Source organism: Aspergillus glaucus, assembly GCF_001890805.1.
Source record: "Aspergillus glaucus CBS 516.65 unplaced genomic scaffold ASPGLscaffold_35, whole genome shotgun sequence".
Lineage (NCBI taxonomy): Eukaryota > Fungi > Ascomycota > Eurotiomycetes > Eurotiales > Aspergillaceae > Aspergillus > Aspergillus glaucus.
In genome coordinates this window covers 155,713-171,995 of record NW_019170487.1, presented here as the reverse complement: position 1 = coordinate 171,995, position 16,283 = coordinate 155,713, and the positions used below count along the sequence as shown (strand labels likewise).

The 16,283-nt window shown below is 47.4% G+C and overlaps 5 protein-coding genes across 5 annotated transcripts; 2 read left to right on the top strand and 3 right to left on the bottom strand.

Annotated features, from left to right (window-relative positions):
* Positions 1-2,555: 2,555 nt before the first annotated feature.
* Positions 2,556-3,608, bottom strand: ASPGLDRAFT_30152 (uncharacterized protein; the record flags this gene model as incomplete). Its single annotated transcript, XM_022543917.1, has 3 exons — positions 2,556-2,705; positions 2,758-3,245; positions 3,314-3,608. 3 exons carry the CDS (start codon positions 3,606-3,608, stop codon positions 2,556-2,558), a joined length of 933 nt encoding a protein of 310 aa, XP_022395830.1.
* Positions 3,609-4,587: 979 nt separating this feature from the next.
* ASPGLDRAFT_30151 (uncharacterized protein) lies at positions 4,588-5,502 on the bottom strand (the record flags this gene model as incomplete). Its single annotated transcript, XM_022543916.1, has 3 exons — positions 4,588-4,827; positions 4,867-5,271; positions 5,485-5,502. 3 exons carry the CDS (start codon positions 5,500-5,502, stop codon positions 4,588-4,590), a joined length of 663 nt encoding a protein of 220 aa, XP_022395829.1.
* A 637-nt stretch (positions 5,503-6,139) lies between these two features.
* On the top strand, positions 6,140-6,920 carry ASPGLDRAFT_53016 (uncharacterized protein). Its single transcript, XM_022547886.1, has one exon. The coding sequence runs from the start codon at positions 6,284-6,286 to the stop codon at positions 6,851-6,853; it is 570 nt and encodes a 189-aa protein (XP_022395828.1). The 5' UTR covers positions 6,140-6,283; the 3' UTR covers positions 6,854-6,920.
* Positions 6,921-7,929: 1,009 nt separating this feature from the next.
* ASPGLDRAFT_70357 (uncharacterized protein) lies at positions 7,930-9,168 on the bottom strand (the record flags this gene model as incomplete). Its single annotated transcript, XM_022549472.1, has 6 exons — positions 7,930-7,950; positions 8,066-8,272; positions 8,332-8,548; positions 8,613-8,739; positions 8,794-8,990; positions 9,047-9,168. 6 exons carry the CDS (start codon positions 9,166-9,168, stop codon positions 7,930-7,932), a joined length of 891 nt encoding a protein of 296 aa, XP_022395827.1.
* Positions 9,169-11,980: 2,812 nt separating this feature from the next.
* Positions 11,981-15,942, top strand: ASPGLDRAFT_70356 (uncharacterized protein; the record flags this gene model as incomplete). Its single annotated transcript, XM_022549471.1, has 3 exons — positions 11,981-12,583; positions 12,670-14,747; positions 15,411-15,942. 3 exons carry the CDS (start codon positions 11,981-11,983, stop codon positions 15,940-15,942), a joined length of 3,213 nt encoding a protein of 1,070 aa, XP_022395826.1.
* Between the last annotated feature and the right edge of the window lie 341 nt (positions 15,943-16,283).

Here is a 16,283-nt window from a genome sequence, read left to right as displayed (position 1 = left end):
TGCAAAGTGTGAAGACCCAAAAATCATTCAAGAGTGGTTTAATTGTGTGCAACATACAATACTTCAATATGGCATCAACCCTGATGATATCTACAACTTTGATGAGACTGGCTTTGCAATGGGTTTAACTGCTACTGCAAAGGTAGTAACAAGGTCTGAATACTATGGTCAGCGATCACTTTTACAACCTGGAAATCATGAATGGGTTACATCAATTGAATGTACAAATGCCTTGGGGTGGGCCTTGCCTCCATGCATTATTTTCAAAGGCAAGGTCTTTATTGAGGGTTGGTTTAAAAACCTCCCAGGTGATTGGCACTTTGAAGTCAGCCCAAATGGCTGGACTTCTGATGAAATTGGACTTTGGTGGCTTCAAAAGCTCTTTATTCCATCAACAATTACTCGCACAAAAGGGAAATATCAACTTTTAATCCTTGACGGCCATGGTAGTCATTTGACCCCAAAATTTGATGAAATTTGCAGTCAAAATGATATCATCCCAATTTGTATGCCTGCACATTCATCCCATCTTTTACAGCCACTTGATATTGGCTGTTTTGCAGTGTTAAAGTGATCATATGGTCAGCTTGTTGAAACCAAAATGTGTCTTGGGATCAATCATATTGACAAATTAGACTTCCTTGAGGCCTACCCACATGCACGAATTGAAGCTTTCAAACCTGATACTATCAAAAATAGCTTCACAGCAGCTGGCTTAGTGCCTTTGGATCCTGATCAGGTGCTTTCAAAGCTCAATGTTCGGCTTTGTACGCCAACTCCCCCTGGAAGCCAGGGTAGTGATTGGGAGCCAAAAACACCTTTGAACCACATGCAATTACAAAAGCAATCCTCATCAATTAAAGGATTGCTCCGTGCAAGATCAAGAAGCCCACCAAGTCCGCTTAAGAATGCAATAAATCAGATTCTTAAAGCATGCCAAATTGGCATGCAATCAGCTGCTATTCTTGAGAAAGAAGTAAGTGAATTACGTGCTTTGAATGTAAAGCAGAAGCAGAAGCGTACACGGTCTAAAAGGCAGATACCCCATGAAGGTGGCCTTTCAGTTCAGGAGGCTGTTGAGCTAATTGAGGCCTCAATTGAGGGCCCGATAGCTCCAGCACCCCCCCAGCCAAGACAGCCTTCACCACCTTTACAGCCACGTACGCGGCCTCCGCGGGGATGTGGAATATGCAGGACCCCAGGACATAGAAGAGAGACATGTCCAGATAGACCTAATTAGGTAGTTTTTTTAATTTACTGGCGTTTTGGTTGAAATAATTGCATTTAAATACTATACATGGGGAGCGGGTGTCCAGCTCGCTTACGTGTCCAGCTCGCTTACCGATTACGTTATTCGGTAAGCGAGCGGGCCATGCAAGCCAGCGGGCTACCTCTGTATTGCATATAAAATGGCACTTTTTCAGACCTCAATATCTCAACCATCATTACAGATATACTACTCCATTTAACGATGTGACGGTTAGCAGGCGGCCGTTTTAGGAGTCCTGCTAACAAACTCTCGTCTTGGCATCAGATGAGCGTATTCCCACGGCCACAGGCTTTCCCTCCACGCCAGGCCACGAGTGTCATGTCCCTTGACGCTAGTTTCAAATGTACCTTTTGTTACTCTTTGCTCGACATCACCTACCTAGACGCTCTCGCTGCAGTCGCTGCGGAGGGGAGCCGTTTTTGGCTCCCCCCTCAACCATCATGTTCTCTCCAGTTATAAGTCCCATTGTGCCAACCGTGTCCTTCCCGGCTTCCATCCTTCCTCCCATGAGCATCTCTCACAGCGCTTCCCGTCCTTTCAAAGCCCGTCCTCGTCCATGAAACCGCTATTATCCTCACCTTCTTTATCTCCTACTTCAGGCTTTCCCTTGTTTGTCAGTTCTCCGCGGGCTGTGTCAACCATGGCACCTCACTCCTGACTGGTTGGATCTGATGACAAAGAGAATCAAACTGATGCCAGCTCCAACCTACTGAGATCCTTTCAGACAATGGATCTGATAGTGACTCCACCAGCGACCTGGAACTTGATAGTGAGGATTTGGATGATGAAAATTGTCACGGGCTTGGACCAGTAGATAATAACGAATTGATATTCCTATCTAAACTAGTGTAGCCATCGACGAAAATATCGAATCTGAAGAAGAGAAGAGAAGAGAAAATCTATATAGATAATGAAGGGTTTTTTATAGGGGTTGTTGACGACATGGCTGCTTGTTCGAGTAGCGGCATTTGGATGTATCAACCGTTGCTGCAGTGTCATATAGGAGCCGTCACATATGAGCCATCACACGTGGCATAGAACCAAATATTCTATAATTCACGATAGCCGCATCGTATTGGAATCCAATAACGGCGTAACTGGAGTGTCTAGTATGGATGATGGATGGAATCGCAGATCATATCATTCTAAAAGCATTATTCCAAGTCTTTCACATGATTGAGACAGTCAATATACCGATCCAAGTAATTTTTTCTTCCGGCCACACTCCAGGTCCGTTTAGATCAGTATCTATATTTTCATCTCGATCTCTGTTGCAGCACCGTCTTTATCCCAGAAATGCACCATGCGCGAAACTAGTGTCAGGCATTGGGATGATGGACAGACGCTTAAGGGCTCTGACTGCTTTGTCACCGAGCTGATGTCTGGCCTTACGCTGGGCCTCGTCTAGTTCCAGTTCCTTTTTCCCAGCAAGGGCCTTTAATTGCGATCAGTGTCTATTCATAAACGGGGCCTTGTATTTGACTCACCAAATCATTCTCCCAGTGCTGGAGCATAGTGCTTAATATGTGTGGTTTTCCAAGTGCCTCTGGTGTCTTGTCAAGGTAGGCCGCAAATAAATTCCACTCTTCTGAATCTCCAGGCCCATCGCTCTCATAAGGTGCTCGGTGAGATGAAAGAATGTTGTACTCAAACCATTCCATGCATTCTGGCATCTCCTGGTTCTGGTATCCTGCAGACCCCGCCTTACGCAATAACGCATCAAAGTCTGGGCTCAAACGATCTTTCGATTCATCGTATACTCCGTCGCGTTTGTCCATCCACCTCCCGAGGGTTACTTTCCATTCCGAGACTAGCCGCTCTACTCCGCCAGGCACGAGGTAATTGCCATCCAAAATACTGCCCGCTTTGAGACCTCTCAGCTTCCAGTTGTGCCGGGTCAACGGTTGAATTCGATCAAGGAAATCTGCCTGGGAAAAATCGGCTATTTTCTCAAAACACTGTATATGGTAAAAGTCTAAATGTGAGGCATTATTGTCATGTTTTGAAAAACAAAATAAGCGGCGCTGGTCATTTGTGACTCACCAGCTGACGATCTGTACCATTGGCCGAAACCCATTGCAGGATTTAATGCGAGACGTAATTCTCTGGGCCATATGTTATTGCCGCATATGGGAAGCTTGCATTTGGCTCCCCTGGGAGAATTAGGTGCCATCTCAATGAAGAACAAAGGTTGGAATTTGGGCGGATCAGATGGACCACCGGGCTCTGGGCTGAGTCCCAGATGCTGACGGAGTCGTTTTATCTCGTTCTCTAAGATATAATCATTTTGTCCACTCTCATCGTCGTGAGATGCTCTGACAACCTCGGTGCTGTACATGGCAGACTGCGTAAGGGTGAAATGACGAAAGGCACGGGAGTTGATATGTTGCTTAGAAACAGTCAATCTCGAGAATCAATTCATTCAGCGACTTACTGTACAAGGAGAAACAAACAGCTCGAGGGATATTTAAGGATGGGCAAGAGCGAAAAGTAAAAAAGCTTATGTACGCAGGCAGAAGCGAGTAGCCGATTATTAATCTACAACAATGATGCAATTTTCCCATGTGGAAAGGCGGACTTGGCTTTGTCAAAGGATTGCTGAGAAAGTTGGTCTGGCTAAGAAAGCTCGCTTAAAAGCAAGCGCGTTTGGTCGGCATGCCCTACTTCTTGAACGTGAGTGGATGGATTGATTGGTAACTTGTTTACATCGGGTACGGCTCGCTGAGGGCCGAGCCTTGCTGACCACTTCCCGGGTAATATTATCAGTAACCTCAATCAGAGGGGCGGACACAGGTAATGCATCAAAATGATACTGCAAGTGATATCCTTAATTTCATTGGAAAAGAGTGCACAGTCTCGGAAATAAGGAACAAGAACTTCTTTCCCTTATATGGGCGACAGACCCTTTCTTTATACGTGTTAATAGACCTTATCATATCAGTCTCATGTGACTGCGGGGAGTCAAGGCTGAAGCGGGGGCCTCGGATCAAAAGGTTCAAAGGGGAAATGTCGATTATTCCGGACTAAACGAGGTCTCGCCAAGTAGTATTGCCGGCCAATGACTGATAAGCCAATAATAACGGGTAGTTAACCGTTCTATGTTAGCCACGACATGAAGGCGCTTGGATATCGGTCCCCCCTCTTTTGGGGATGAAGGATGGAGGCATTATTGAGTTATCATAAGCCAGCCTGTCTATAACCAAGACTTCGTGATTGGACAGGTTCTTGAACGAATCATTTACGTCGCTATCTCGAAGACTAGCTAAAGTCATATGTGGTTGATCTTTGTTCTTGGCATGGAGTCAGGCGCCAGGCGCTCATAGCCTATACACCCTGCCCTCAAACGGCTCAAACGCAGCCCCAGAATGGTCGTCGTGGGTGTGCACAAGCAGCTCGGCATTCTTGGGAGTGGCCACTGGCGGCTTGTCCGCCTCAGTGGAGAGGTTAATAAACACGACCACCTTGTCAGACTCAGTTGTCTTTTGGTATACCAGGAAATGCTCGCTCTCCCAATCGAGGAACTCGAATTCACCGTACACGAATGAGTCCTTCTGCTCCTTGTGCAGACGCAGCATCTTCACCCAGAAGCTTTATACGCTCTTCGGGTCGTCCCTTTGATCCGCAAGGTTGATGTCGAGGTTGGCTCGCGAAGTCCAGGTAGTCTTGTTGACAGAGAACGCGTTTCCACTGCCATCCCAGTTGAAGGGCGTGCGTGCGTTGTCTCGCGCCATCAGGGCAAGGTTCGCGAGAGCCTCGCTGGAGCTGACTCCGTTCAGCGTTGCGTTGTTGTAGTAGGCGATGGAGTTGAGGTCTCGGTAGTCGGAGATGTTCCGTGCGTCAGGCACGTTGACCATGCCAGTTTCCTGGCCCTGGTAGACGAATAGGGTGCCGGAGAGCGTCGTCAGGAGTACGGAGAGTGCTTTACCGCTCTGGACGTGGTATTTGGGTGCATCGTTTGCGAATCTGTTGATCGAGCGCGGGAGATCGTGGTTCTCGCAAAACTTTTGATTTAAAGCGGTTTCTCAGAGGCTTTACATTTGCCAGTATCACCCTGCCATCACATTGGTTTTTGAATAAGTATTTCTCTTCCTTTCAACCAGCTGTTATCTACCCATCCACTAACGTGGAAATAAACAGTAATCAAGTAAGTACTTGGACAAAGGTCTTAATGCAGACCCATTTCGAGGTAATTCGCCCATCGACTATTAACTGACCCATGAGACACTTGCCATTGCTGCTATCATTGATGTTCCCTCCTTGATCCACCGTTACTTTTATCCTCCAATGACCAAGAGGAATCATATCGCATGGACTCCCTATGAGGAGAAAGACCTCATTTCCTGGGTAAAGCGCCATCCTGAGCTGTCATGGGAGGCCAGGGCTGAGAGATATTCGTTGGAACCTGGCCACCATGAACTAACTGCAGAATCTATGCATTCCAAGCATCGCCAGCTATGCCGAGGTATCCATCGGTACTGTCAAATTCATAATGGCTTCCCAGACCAGCAGGTTTCTATCCAGCAGGTACGGTGCCAAAAATGGAGGCATGTGGGCCACAACACAGATCAGGCTATTCCCCCTCCTCCAACCCCCACGCTGCAAGCCCGGGGCAGTAGGATGCAGGCTGTTGCCCAACAAATACAACAACGCCGTTGAATGCGTCGAGTACAGTTTTACCATTGAAAAGGTGTTATTCTTGTGAAGAGTTTCTTGCTTTTAGAAAAGAAACATTCTCTCTGTGCGAATGAGATTGGATATTTCCTTAGTGGCTGCTCTTGCTCATCAACTTGGCTTTTTAACTGATGAAATAAACATCCTCCGAGCCCAGGACTTCAATCGTGTCGATTCAGATCAAATGTTGCGAACATGAAAACAACTCCTCAGTGGCGACCCCCCCCCCCCCTACCTTCTGAGCGAGTTCCCGCACTGCGGAAAACTCGAATCTTATATTCAACTTCACGCGGAATTGATTGATACTACTTTCAACGACGTCCTCCCCAGTTGTCGCTGACAATGGGGGGTGCAAAGAAGAAAGGGGTGGTCAGAGCTGCATCTCCATGGCCCAACTGCTCATACAATCATAAAGACCACAACAAAAGCGCCCATGCAGCTGCCATCCTCACAGAAACAGCAGAGCTGAAGCAAATTGCTGACTGGACCCAGGGGCTACCCCCCTGGGATCTATTCATCTGGTTTATGAGTTCAGTCAAAGATCTTGCAGCAAAGGTGCATGACCATGCCAGCAACAATGGCAGTGAAAACCATGATGGCCAGAAAGAAGTACTTCAACAGATCCAAGATATGTTTGATAAGCAGACAGAGGAGATGAAAGCTCTACAGTACTTAATGCAGTCTCTGAAAGCAACCAATAGCCCCCCAGCATCTAATCCCTCCAGCCATGCAAACTCTTATCAGGATGTGGCTCTAGCAAGTCACCTGATGTCAACAAAGTCTTCTTTGGTCTTGAACTGGATGCAGGGCAATACCAATGGATCCATTGGTACAAACAGAACACTAAGCACCTCTCCAAGCAGCCAAGCAACCCCATTTCCACTGAAAACAGACCTGGAGATCCATATCTGAGGTACAGACCACCAGATCGTCGACCTGTTGTGCCACCAGAAGGAGGCCAAGGTTGTGGAGCAGGCAAACTGGGGACTCCTAGAAGGACTAACTCAGCTCCCTTTTCCCTGTGATAGCAGCCTCTGCATGTGATTTGCTGTTAACTACTATGCTCGGAAGGATGTCATAGGCAATATTCGAAGTGAATAGAGGAAGAACTCTGATTGAGAAAACTATCTATCGTAAGGCCTATTTATACGCAATAACGAGTAATTGCTAATCTATAGTCGATGGATGCTGGCTGCATATCCGTAGCCCTCGAGCCTATCATCGTCTAGTCGTCTCAGTCCATGCATATATCCATGCAGCAGTAAGTCGTACGTTCCGCGTAGGCAGGAGGCCCAAGGTCCGATTGGTCAATTGGAGCGGCCAACATATCAGATGTTTCGGCATATACGGAAGTCAACATTTGCTACACAGATTATTTTAATGGTCTGAATGTATACTAAATTGTTACCGCGGAATGACTATTTAGGCCCGATTTTCCAAATTTCAGTAGAAGCCAGCAGCCCTCAAAGACTTCCACGAACTCCCCACATCAAGAGGTCCCCAGGCAATATAGTCACCGGGCAAATCGACGAGAACATACCGTGTACCAGAGAAGTAGTACGCCTCCCGTTTCTGCTTTCCTGGTTTGAACACGACCGCATCAATCTTCTTAAACTTGGCTTTTTCCAGGGCTTTGAAGCGCGAGGGAATTTCGCCCCAATCCAAGGTTTTGTTCTGGTAAACATCGATTAAGGCGTATTTGTCTTTACGGAAGAAACAAACGACGTTTTCATAGCTGCTTCCCATAAATGCAAAAGACATTGTAGCATCGACAGTGTCGAAACCAGCGTCTTTAAGACCACTCCATGCGTTGTGGAAATTGAATACAACGCTACCAGGATTAAGCTGGCCAGTTATGAGGTTGACTCTCGCGCATCGAGACTCGCAGAAGAAGTATGCTTCATTAGGATTCCCTGGAGTGGTGAATGCAGCATTGACTGGGGCAAAGCCAACCTGGTAAAGACCAGGCCACATGCCCCAAATGTCCGTCACATTGGTGTAGGTGGTGTCTGTGTATGGATTGACGCGAGTGTACTGTTTGTTATTGAAAAAGTAAATATCATCGCTTGAGGGAACTGGGACAGCTGCTTTGACGGAGCTTGCAAATCCTAGAATTCCCTTTACTCGATCTAGAGGATCGACGTTGGCTGGGATAGTTGAGTACAGAACCATTCCATTCTTCTGGAAGTCCTTGATGACCTGCTGGCCACCATGTTCCAAGCCAATCCACTCAACGAATTCGTTGGCTCTTTCCTTATTATTTGCAAGCTTGCCAACCAAAACGTGAGCTGGGTTTAGAAGAGGGTCGTTTTCGTCATCTTTCCCTTCGGCCTAGGTTTGGGTGTTAGTGTATGCTGTTGTCAAAGGGTTTAATTTGGGGGTTGTTTTACAAAGACTCTGAGCTTATCTCTGGTTTCATCATCGACCGCCAAATACGTTCCCTTGTCTGTGATAGTGTATTCACCCTTATTGGCCGCCTCCTGGATAGCTTCGAAGGGGAATTTAGAGGACATATGATACCACGCGTTTGGGGTGTCAGCCCATGGCACCTGGCCAATACTGGCCCATAACAAGGACTCTACAATGTTTCCAGCAGACTTGTCATACCTTCATGGTAAGTGTTAGTAGAATTCTTTTTTCTTTCAGAGAAGAAAAACAAGAGGGATCATACCGTGACAAGAATTTAATGGGCCTCGGAGAATGCTTCATCTTTTCCATTGCTCTGAACAACCTGGTCAACAGAGAGTAGATAGTGGACTGGTCATTCTCTGGAAGCTCTGCAGGATTGTCCGTGGGGCCTAGTTATACATGTCAATTAACAGTCTCGACTTAAGGCCAAATGAGCAACATACCGACAAGCATCCAATGATCCCGCCATGCATACGCAACTCGATCAATGACACCGTCATCCCACGCGGTTTGTTCAGCTACAGCATGGTACGTGATACCAACGTCCGCGACTTGGTTGCCCAGATTCTCAATCGAAAAGGTTGTGTCAGACTTGTACCATTCAACAAGGAAAGGCTGGACTCCTTTGAAGTCAACACAACTGTTGGCAAATACGTTAGCATTCAAAGGCTCCATATTATATCTGAGGCAACCTACAATTGGATAAACGCCTTGGCCAACGCCTCCAATAGACCAGACTGACCAGATCCGCCAGTAGCTATACGGAGATCAACCGGCCCGGGAGGGACGCCGTAAACAGCGGAGGGTGCGACAGTCATTTCTCGAATTTACAATGCTTGAAATGGATATTTCGGCAGAGTATTTGATTTAAATTCCCCCGGAGGCTGGAGAGTTTTTTGGCCATTTTATAGGATAATTTCATCTTGGGCCGAATATCGTCAACAATATGGCTGGCTGAACTTACGTGTATGAATGCGATGACGATCTGTCTGGACAACGCATACTCTGTACATGATCCAGGTAGACGAGAGTATGATATGATGCGGAGTTCCACGTCAATTACTTGATGTAGTCCAATAATGTTATGAATATCGGAGTGGGGTAGTCAATTCAGAGCTGAGATTATGCAGAAGAATTACACATCCCATACACTGCAGCGACGCATGCGATGGGCCACCAGCCCAGACCATGACCCTTTAACATCGCCATTAGAACGATGGGAGCGACGAACCGCAATTTCTCAGGACAAGCTGGAGATTATACATCCACATGTGACCTCGCCTTGGTGGTCAGGTCTGAAATCCCATGTAGCAGAAGCTCGGGAAGCTGCTCTAGCAGCTCACAATGCCACCTTACACAGCGGAGCCAACATTGTCGCGTACACAGATGGCAGTTTGACAGAACAGGGAGTTGGAGCAGCAGCAGTTTCACCTCTGGGGCACCAGGCTGTCTGCATTGGCTCCCCAGCTACCCACACAGTATATGCAGCGGAATTACAGGGCATAAAAATGGCGCTTATCCAAATACACAACACAGGTGGACTAGCATCACAATGTTCCCATCAGACCTATATGGCAATTATCTTTACAGACAACCTGGCGGCAATACAAGCATGCTCAGCTCCAGGAAGGTCTTCTGGCCAATATATCCTGAGTGAAATTACATGCACTGCATCTCAACTACAGGAATGTGGCTGGGATATATGACTGTATTGGCTCCCAGGTTATGAAGGCATCTACAGTAATGAGTGTGCTGATGCTCTTGCAAAAGAAGCTGCTAATTCCCCAGCACCCAATGGCGCAGAAGAGCTCACTCTCATGGCCAGCACTTGAAGAAGCCTCTGCATAGAAGCAACCAGTGCATGGAAGACTGAATGGGCTGCTTCTGTTAGGGGTTGAACTTGAGTTGTCTTAACTAAAAGCTACCCTTTATCGTACAAGAAGGAATCGTTGAAGAAGAAACAGACGGAGCAGAAGCGAAGGCAGTCTTTTATGGACATCCGGGGATGACACTCTTTCCTTGGAAGTCAGGAGTCGTATGAAGGAGTCACCGCTAGTCCTTGTATGCAGAGGGTTCGTATGAAGGTCGTCAATAATTGATTCAGAACCCTTGCAGGTTGCGTTCCGTGCTGGCCTTGGCCGAACCTGTCATCTTTTGGGTTCGTACGAGAACCCCATAACAGCTTCCACCCATGGGAGCTCTCTCCGTCGCTTATGGAAAGAGCCTTCAAAAGCACCAATGTGACTATACCAAGGCCTTCAGAGAGCCACTACATCAGTTCTCATTCAAATGCAAACTGGAAAGATTGTGCTGGCTGGTTATCTTGGTACCTTCAAAGCTATGGAATCGACTGAATGCGCCTGTGGATGCAGCCTTCAAGACATACACCATATTCTCCTCCACTGTACCAACCAGGCAGGACCACAGACACGCCATCTTACACAGGGGTCAAGGCAGGAGCTGGATTACTGAGCTTACCTAACTCAGCCAGACCTGGTACCAAAGGCGGTATGATTCATGCTTGAGACAGGTCTTCTAAGCCAGTTCCAGGCTCTACCAACCACATACTGAGTCACAACAACAGACACGAAGCAACTGGCAGCATAGTGCAGCTGAGGTTACACGCTTGCAGAAGTAGGGAAGGAAACAAGATAGTATCCAACAGGCCCATGGACCTTCATGGCCATGGGAACAGCAGTACAAAAACAGTAGCACGGGACATACAACACGCGGAATAACATTATCAGGATCTATGTAGAAAGGCGATGATGTACATAGCGATTACCACTACGGCGGCTTACCCGGCCGCCCCGCAGGACCTGCCGCCACCCGGCCTATAGGGTTGACAGATGCGTGTAGTCCACACTGATCATCACACTATGAGGTGGCAATTTCACCTGTCATCTCGCTTACCGGCTATCCACTAAACTAGAATTATGTAGTTAGCTGGTTGGTTGATTAGCTACCTAACTATGGGGCATGAGGAACCCGGAAGTACTCTGTACATACTCAGGTAGATGATATCGGGACCCAGAGTACTGATGAGTGGATGAGTAACTATTCTGACACCCCATCTTAGCATTCTAGCCAAAATGTGAACCTTAATTTTGACATGTGCATAGGACTCCGTGCATAACTGTATTTATTTTTTTATTTTTATTTATTTTTTTTTTAAAAAAAAACTCTGAGATGCTGGGCTTATATAAAAAGTGATGTATAATTACGAGCAAAGTTCCTCCGTTCCTCCAAGCTTTACCGAGTGGAGACTTGTGGCAATCACTAACTTTGGTTGTGCTTTATCAACTCCCCGAGGATTGCCCATCTGCCATATTATTGGCGCTCCCCGCATCGAATCTCCAACCCTAATCCGATCCAATTTTTGTGCAAATTTTCCCCTGTGGTTTTTCTGGCTCTTCTTCCTTTAACCCACCGACTATCTTTTTACACCTTTCTGTTCATTTTCATTTTCATTTTTTTTGCTTTTTCTACGATTTTTAAGGCGTTACTGTTCAAGTCTATCCCTTCTCTTTCTGGCGGCCGTAGCTAGTCCCCACAATTCCTCGTATTGGGTTCTCTCGGGCTATTCATTCATATCTTTCAATCCTTTTCACTCTTTAGCTCGTTTCCAGCATGTCAAGTCCCGCAAACGAAAAGGCCGACCCCAAGCTCCACGATCAGAACAGTTTGAACGATAGCTCCCCTACGACCGACGACGACCACCAGGTTCACGATAGCTCAGATATTAGTCATGGACCTTATTTGAAAGCCAAGACCCCCGACGACCATGATGCCTCGTCACTACGTTCTCGGTATAGCACCAGGGAAACGAACACGCGCCTGGAAGATGACCTTGCCGTGATGGAAGCGGAGCGCGTGGTATCGCAGTCCACTCATGATGCCCAGAGCAAAAAAAGTCGCGATCACCACTCTACTCGTTCCCGCCGATCTGACGTGGACGAGTTCGACGAGGCAACAAATCCATTACACGAGCGCGCCGCCCTCTACCAACCACCAGAGAAACCTACCACCAAAGTTGCCCGTTTTGTCAAAAAGCTCCACGAATCAAGCTTTGTCGTTCGCTATCTCACCTACATTGTGCCATTGGTCGTGATATTGTTGGTCCCACTGTTGGTGGGTGCGCTGGCTTTTCCGGAGGCCAATGTGGGTGGTGTTTCGCTGCTCTGGTTTTCGGTTTGGTTGGAAATCCTCTGGCTAACTGCTTGGGCGGGAAGAGTATGTGTGACCGTTCTATTCCAATATCCGACCAAAAAAAAAAAAGTTTGATGCATGTGAGCTAACATCATATCTATCATTGCTAGATTGTCGCGAAGTGCCTTCCGTTCCCCGTGAGCATACTTGCCAGTATCTTCACCAACAACGCGAAAAAATGGCGAGACGTAGCCAAGCAGTTGGAGCTCCCCGGGACCTTCTTTTTCTGGTTTCTGGGTGTCGAGATTTCTTTCCTCCCCACGATGAAAAATCACCATGTGGACGGCAACAAGGACACACGCGGCTGGGAAAACACGGTCAACAAGATTATCATTTCAATCTTTGTATGGACGATTCTGAATCTCATCGAGAAGTTCCTTGTCCAATTGATTGCTATGAGCTACCATTCGCGAACTTATTCCGACCGGATTGAGATCAACAAGTTTCAAATTGGCGCCCTGGCCAAAATGTATGGCTTCTCTCGAACAAAGTTCGCCGATGAGAAGGACTACTCTGGAGACCAGCAAGGCCAAAGCACCAATGGCTCGCATTTTATGAAGCCTTTGCAATATGCTGGTAAAGCACAGAAGGTGGCCAAAGGTGCTCTAAATAAGGTTGGCGATATGGCAGGCACAGTTGCTGCTGACTTCACCGGCCGCAAAGCCACTAACCGTAATGATCCTCATCAAGTTGTCCTCGCCTTGTTGCGGACGGTCCCAGGCTCTCAGGGTCTGGCTCGTCGACTCTATCGGACCTATAAGCGTGATGAATTTGACACTATCCTCCCTAACGACCTAAAAGTGACTTTTGAGGATAATGAAGAAGCCGAGACTGTCTTTGCAATGCTTGACAAGGATTTGAATGGGGATCTTTCCATGGACGAGTTGGAAGCGGTCTTGGTGGAGATTGGTCGTGAACGAAAGGCGATTACTTCCTCTCTGAAAGATCTTGACTCTGTGGTGTCAAGGCTTGGTAATGCCCTGGATGTCTTTGTTTTAATTATTACCCTGATGGTTTTCCTGTCATTGATCTCCACCTCTGCATCTGGTGTACTTACCTCTGCGGGCTCTACCATTCTTGCTCTATCTTGGCTCTTCTCTACTACAGCAGTCGAGTTCCTTCAGTCAGTTATCTTTGTGTTTGTCAAGCATCCGTTTGATGTCGGTGACCGTATAACAGTCTATGGTAATACTGGGGCTGCTGGTCTTGGGGATGACTATTTTGTGAAACAGATTTCCCTGCTGTACACAGAGTTCAAGAAGATGGAGGGTCATATTGTGCAAGCCCCTAATTCTTACTTGAGCTCACTTTTCATCCTTAACCACCGCCGCTCTGGTGCCCTCGCGGAAGCAGTTCCCATTGTGATCAAGTATGGCACAACAATTGATCAGGTTGAAGCTTTCCGCCTGCGCTTGCTGGAGTTTGTATCTAGCGAACGCCGCGATTTCCAGTCCAACATCCTCACTGAAATGCGGGAAGTGACAAATAACTTCTCGGTGACTCTCAATGTCGTCTTCTTCTATAAATCCAGCTGGCAAAATGAAGGCCTTCGCCTGCAACGGCGCAACAAGTTCATATGCATGCTCATGGTGGTTCTGCAAGAAGTCGGTATCCAGGGACCACACATGAACTGGCCCGGTGCTCGTCTCGACATCCCCTTTCATCTTGCAGGTCTCTCGCCATTCCTGTCTGGCTCAACAGCCGGCCACCCTCCTCCTGCGGATCCCTCCACCGAAAATGACCTTCCTAAGAAGAACACCGAGGACAGTGGCGACGGAGCTGCACGCCATCCCTCCATCCTCCGTAAAGGCATGGACACAGCTGCCGCGCAAGCTCGGGGCGACAGCAAGCCGTCTCGCAAGCACGTGGACTTTTCGCTCGGTATGCAAAATCTTTCTTCTGCAGACATGATGGGAGACGTGTTTGATGAGCGGACGAACCGCACCGAAGATCTTCTTCGCCGGGCGGCGGCTGTAAAAGAAGATCAAGAGGAAAGGGAATGGAGTGAGCGACACAGCCAGAGCCAGAGCCGCAGCTCGTCCATTCAACATCCTTCTCAATCCGACGCGGGCGAAGGTCGACGTTCGATCGAGTCTCAACATAGCCGCTTGTCCTCTGCTAGCCACCGTCGATTCTTCCGCCATAGGAACAACGCGCGTTCTCAGAATGATCCTGATGTGGAAGGAGGGTATGACCATAACACGCAGCTTACCACTGCGCCCACCGCCCCGGACCACCGGGATCATCATTAACACTAATATTTGTCCCTTGAATGTTCTTTTTTGTATACTAGATGTACTTTATTTTCTATTCAATTGATCCCTATACTGCTGATATCTCGTTGGAACCAATTCATACGACGCAGTCGAGTAAGATAAATTCAACGTCACCTTATCCAGAGGGTCTCCCTTTCCTGCAGCTTCTTTGAATGATCTGGCCCCCATTTTAAGGAAGAATAATTTCATCTGAGGCACCACCCATTTAAAGTTCGAGCCGCCGATTTTCTCGACTGGGACCGACCTTATCGCGACGGCATATGAAACTTCTCGGTTGACATCGATGCTCGCATTTCTCAATGAGGCCGCGACTTAAGTCAGCAGTCTACTCCCTGATCACTCTGGACACGTACCGCTCTGCTCTGGATACGCTACGGGCTGCTCAGGGCTGCTCAGGGAGCAAAAAGTGGTGGGAACTCGATTGAAAGGCTTCCGCAGAAAACATTTACAGTAGTCGGCCTGATTAGCGGAGCCGACAGTCTCATATAGGACACCGTAGCCATGCGCAATGGCGTAGGCAATATTTCCTTCCCACCTCTTTAGCAAATTCAGGACTAATAGGCTTGGGTCTCCAGTAAAATCATGCAGGATGACAGGAGATGGGATATATGGTGTATAGATATACCTACGCTTGCCTTCTCTGGTGGTCCATCGAATCCTCTTTCCGACTTCCTCCTGGCCAACTCCGCTCTTCACCTAAAGCATCTCAGCCCACACGACAAGTCAGTGGCTTTCGCATCATCTTATTATCTTGACTTAGGACCAGCAAAATTCAATGAGGTACTTCCGAAGCTCAGCGAGGAGAATTCTCCTCTAATATTCGCTTCGAGCATACTGATCGCTCTTCATATACTGCACTCTCGCCAAGAAAATCAATTTGCAGTCCGTTACTCGGTCCCCAGTCACTGGTTTCGCGCTTTGCAAGGTATTGAAAGTATCACAACCATCGCACGATCATGGCTACGAAAGACAAGATTTGCACCGCTCTTGCTAGATAACCAGTGTCTATTATCCCCTTGGGCCATGAAAACGGACTTTTTTTTTGCACCTCTCTTAACAGGGGTCAATAGCGATCCATTAGACCCTGAAATAGTTGCAACTTATTAAGGTTACCGTGGGCTACCTTAACTGGCTATATGACTCCTACCTAGCAGGACATCAGAGCTGTTTCGTACAAAAAAACATTATCGGCTTCCCAGCTATTATTTCGGCAAAATTTATCGATCTCCTAGAAGCTCATGATCCGCGGTATTTAGTCATTACCGCGCATTTTTTTGCACTGATTACATTTGTGGATGATGTTTGGTGGTTGCAGGGTGTTGCGGTAAGGGAAATACTGGGTATTTTTCCCCTCGTCCCTGAGGAATGGCAGTGGATGATGGAGTGGCCACTTATTCGGATCAAGAGTGATTGTCGGAGTGTTACTGTGCCGAGCTTTGTCAACCAGT

What these genes read in the sequence shown, in the direction of transcription:
- ASPGLDRAFT_53016 (XM_022547886.1), top strand. Translation starts at nt 6,284, where the DNA reads ATGGGGGGTGCAAAGAAGAAAGGGGTGGTCAGAGCTGCATCTCCATGG.